The following is a 4,504-nucleotide window of genomic DNA, read 5'->3' on the forward strand; positions in this document are numbered from 1 at the left end:
AGGAGAGGCACGCTGAAAGACTGACGTCAGCCAGGAAGTTCCTGTGGATTCGCGGTCTGTCTTTTCTCCTCGATGAATGACGGTCGGCGGGATTCGGGCTGATATTACACTCTAAGCAATGCCAAGTAAGTTTAAAGAGGCCGACTCTATAACCGTGTCGTTGTGCAGTCTCTGCCACTGTGTGAGGCGTTGAGAAGAGCCCGACTCTATAACCGTGTGGTTGTGCAGTCTCCGCCACTGTGTGAGGCGTTGAGAAGAGCCCGACTCTATAACCGTGTGGTTGTGCAGTCTCCGCCACTGTGTGAGGCGTTGAGAAGTTCGCTACTTTGTGGAGCGATACCCGGGTTCCTTGCTACTTTGTGGAGCAAGAGGTTCCTCGCTACTTTGTGTGGCTAGAGGTGAGTTCTCCGCCACTTTGTGGGGCGTTGAGAAGTTCCGCGGGGTCCAGACTGTGCTGGACGATAGGCCTATTTTGTGTTGTTTTTGTTGTCGTCGTCGTCGTTGTTGTTGTTGTGTGGGTGTGTGCGGAGCAGAACATGTGGTCTGTGACACCGACTGTTGTTGTTATCATGGGTTTCTAAGCAACCAAGAGTGAGTCGGAGGGAGACAGACGTTTGTGCTGGACTTTGCTCCTGGCAGCACAAAGTATTTATGTAAAAAAGAGAGGGAGCGATGGCTCCACAGCTGCGCGGGTTCACGCGAGCGCGGTCACGCGGGTTTCACGCGGACCTGAGCCGTGCGGTTAATCGCAGGCTTAAAAATGGAAGAGATTAAAATGTTAGAAGTTTTCAGAAAACACACCAGCCTTGAAGAGCGTGTGGAGAAGGCCAGCCCACATCAGCAGCTATGCTCTGGTGGGTGGCTGTCCCCCCACCCCTTGCTGACACAAAACGTTAACTCTTCAGCCTGTGTGCCAGACCATAGACGTAATTGAGGTGGATAGTTGTTAAAAGTCATCTACATTACGCTTGTGGTTGCTTAAATTCAGTACGATGACATGTGAGGTGAAGTGATATAGATAAATATTTAAACTAATGAAGTGCATAGAGGCACTTGACCTGTGTGGAAGACTGTCGTCTTATTATGAACCATTGTTGAGATGTAGAGCACACCTGTGAAAACAACTAATATGCTGAACCCTGTATGAAACATCTAAAAGTACATGATGGAGAAGCTGAGTTGAATATGAAAGTGTAAGACTTTGCCGCTGTGGGCAGAGCAACTACTGTGTGATGTTGCGTTGCAGTTTTTTTTTTTTCTTCTGAGCTGATGAGCAGGCTACACATTATCAGATCGAGAGCTGTCTGAGAACTACTCTAAGAGAGGGAAACGGCGCTATGATAACTGTGATAACTGGAGTGTGCAGCGTTTCCATGAGCAGTTTTCCTGCATCTTGACTCTTGTGTGTGGAGTGTTCATAACATCAGCATCATGTTTTTGTTTATTTGTTTTGTTGGGTTGAAAATAATTAAATAAACGTGTGATCATGCCTATGGATCACCATGGCACATATCTCCAGCCATATGATTTATTTCTGCAGATGACAAAGTGAGTGTGAATGTGTCTGACATCACAGTGTTTTTGTGCACTGTGCAAGAGTGATTGCCTTTGATTGTGAGTGACAGCGGTGATTTTGCAGGTCACCAGCTATTGTAAATAAAAAAAAAAAGAGTGAATAAGAGGGAGAATTTATATTGTAGAAAAAAAATAATCATAGGAAAAAGGTTTTGTGTTGATCAACCAAAAAAACAACTATAATTTCATTTTCTGCTTTTAAGAAAGGATTGTTCACAAAAACAGAGAGAGAGAGAGAGAGAGAGAGAGAGAGAGAGAGAGAGAGAGAGATATGTGTTGATTAAGCAGTGATGATAATAATGAAAATGTCTTAGTTGTCACTTTCAGGTGAAAAGCAGACCTGAATCAATTTTCCACATGCAGCGGTCGGAAGAAAAGTTATAGTTTAACAATTGGAAACGTTCAAGCCAAGTTTCTGGCTGACTTATTTATAGCACGATCTGTCTCAAAACTCTCACTCTTCCCTGAAAAAACCTGATCAGCAGCGGCAGTATCGGAGCAGAGGCTGCAGAAGCAAAAGCAGCAGAAGAAGAAAGCAAACCCATCTTCCTGTCTGATTGAATGAATTCCACGGAAGGGCGAGCAAGATGGCGGCGTGAAGAGGAGTTTTTGTTCGAGCGCTTAGCACGAGACACTTATTTGACGTCTTTCTGGCTTTCGGGACTTTTTTGGAGATCAGCGCGCTAAACTTGCTGGATCTGAGGCCAGGGTCTGCGGCGGCAGCATGTTGAAATGCTCAAAAAGGACTGAGTGACTCGGGCAAGCCACATGCGGCTAGCGACATGAAAGAAATGGACCCTTCATGATGCGTTCAACGTGCCAGCGCTGTGGTGGGAAAGGCTCCATCATAAACACGCCTTGCGCCCTGTGCAGAGGTTCAGGCCAAGAAGAAGAAGACGACGACTTCCAATCCCAAGAAGGTCGGCCCCAGTGTGGGCGAGCTGATTGTGAAAGCCGTGGCCGCCCTCAAGAAGGCTCTGGCTGCCGGAGGCTACGATGTGGACAAGAACAAGGCCCGTGTCAAGACCGCCATCAAGAGTCTGGTGGCGAAGGGCACTCTGGTGCAGACCAAGGGCACCGGGGCCTCCGGATCCTTCAAGATGAACAGGGTTACTGAGACCAAAGCTAAGACGCCCGCCGCGGCCAAAGCCAAGAAACCGGCAGCAGCTGCTAAGAAGTCGCCCAGGAAGGCAGCAGCAGCAGCACTTCAGCCACTAGCACGAAGTCAACCGCATCAGAGGACAATAGAATGAGAGTGGTGAGAACACAAATTTTATTTTTAATGTGGGAAATCAAAATTTGGGTTAGCAAACCTGGGGAAAAGAAAACTGACTGCTTAAGTTGGAAAATTGAGACGGAGTCTGAAACATTGCGAAAATAGAAACATATACAAAATCACACACACACAAGCAGAACATGCATTAACCCTACTAACAATTCCAAACACAAAATGACTCATGAAGACTCATAGCACATTAGTTAAGAAATGATTAAATAATAGCAGAGAAGTGTGTAGGAAAGGCAGCTTTAAGAACATGCTCTGCTGGAGATGCAGCTCCACAGACATGCATTAGACCTGCCTAATAACACAAACACATGTAATGAAAATTAGCTTGTTATCTTTCATCAGTGTTAAAATAGTGTCAATTTAGCAGACACTTGTTATTAAATACTGAATTTATCCAATGCAAAAAATTGACTCTCCAGGTTGCAGGACAACAGTTTAACTTTTGTGAGAAAAAAGATCCTGGTTTGACCAACCAGTGATCAGACAATAAATTTAGTTGTTAAAATGGTAAATTGGGAGAAGCTTCCTGCTTGATTGAGGCAGCACATGTAATTTACTGTATGAGGGAAATTGTCTTTTGTGATACTATTTTGAACATGCTTTTCTGTCGTCCTGTCAACTTAGTGGGTTAATAGTTGATATGCAAATTAGTTGATCGGTTTTAGATTAATGAAAGGTGACTGAATTCTAGTACGAGTGAATGAGATGTGTTGGAGTTGTTGTGTGTTGAGTGGAGACTCTAAAACACTGAGTTTCCTGCTTTGATGTGCGAGTGAATCCTGTATTTAGATACACAACTCTGAATACGTCAGAACAGACTGTTTTGTGAAGTGCATGACAGCATGTCACATGTTTTATGATGAAGGGAAAAGGAAAATTGAATAAAATAGATCTGTGGCCTAAATGAGTGAAGAGCACAGACCTGGTAATTAAACTCATAGCTAATAAGACATTAGGATTATGTTGTGTGTTGTGCAGCTGATGGTTGATTTGGAGTGAATCTAGCTGATGATTTTTCTTTTGTTGTGAAGTCGAGCCTGCCGATTAGTATGATGGTATGATGAACCATGCTAATGGTATGATTTACCTGAGATGAGGAGTTTGTGTCATGACTTAACAAGGCCTTTTTATTTTGATACTTTCACAGTGCACTGAAAGTTTTGTTTGATAATCTCTGTTATTTTTCATTTTTATCTTTTGAACAGGCACTGATTTTGTTTGTCTATTTTCTTTTCTTTAAGCAGATCTGCACGTCGGGAATTAAAAATGCTACACGTCGTCGAGAAAATTGTGCCAAGTGAGTTCTCCACATTTAAATGGACTCTGGAGAAAGCCACTTATTTGGGACAATTATTAAATGACAGTCCCAGTCCAAAAGGATTCAGCGATGTAATCCAAACTAAAGTTCTTCTTTTTCTTTTTGAAATGACGTCATTTTGCTGAGAGTGGAAACTAAATGCGACGATAGGTTCCACTATCAGCAAAGAAAGAAAGAATGAATGCATGAATGAGTGAGTGAAAGGAAAACAAACTGACTGACTGGTAAAAGCTGACAAAAGCTGACAAGACTTTACTGATGTAACACGACTGTGTGAAGTTGACCCCCGCCTGGCAGGGGTGCAGATGAGTCTGTGTGTGCTT

General features: G+C 43.6%; 1 protein-coding gene across 1 annotated transcript; it reads left to right on the forward strand.

Annotated features, from left to right (window-relative positions):
• Window positions 1–2,432: 2,432 nt before the first annotated feature.
• On the forward strand, window positions 2,433–4,241 carry LOC308383992 (histone H1-like; the record flags this gene model as incomplete). The annotated part of the gene is made up of 1 exon (XM_080862276.1): window positions 2,433–4,241. A coding segment is annotated over one exon (396 nt), but the record flags the coding sequence as incomplete, so codon positions are not given.
• Window positions 4,242–4,504: the final 263 nt, after the last annotated feature.

The sequence above is a fragment of the Rhamphochromis sp. 'chilingali' genome, assembly GCF_963969265.1.
Source record: "Rhamphochromis sp. 'chilingali' genome assembly, chromosome: 17".
In the NCBI taxonomy this organism is placed as follows: Eukaryota; Metazoa; Chordata; class Actinopteri; order Cichliformes; family Cichlidae; genus Rhamphochromis; species Rhamphochromis sp. 'chilingali'.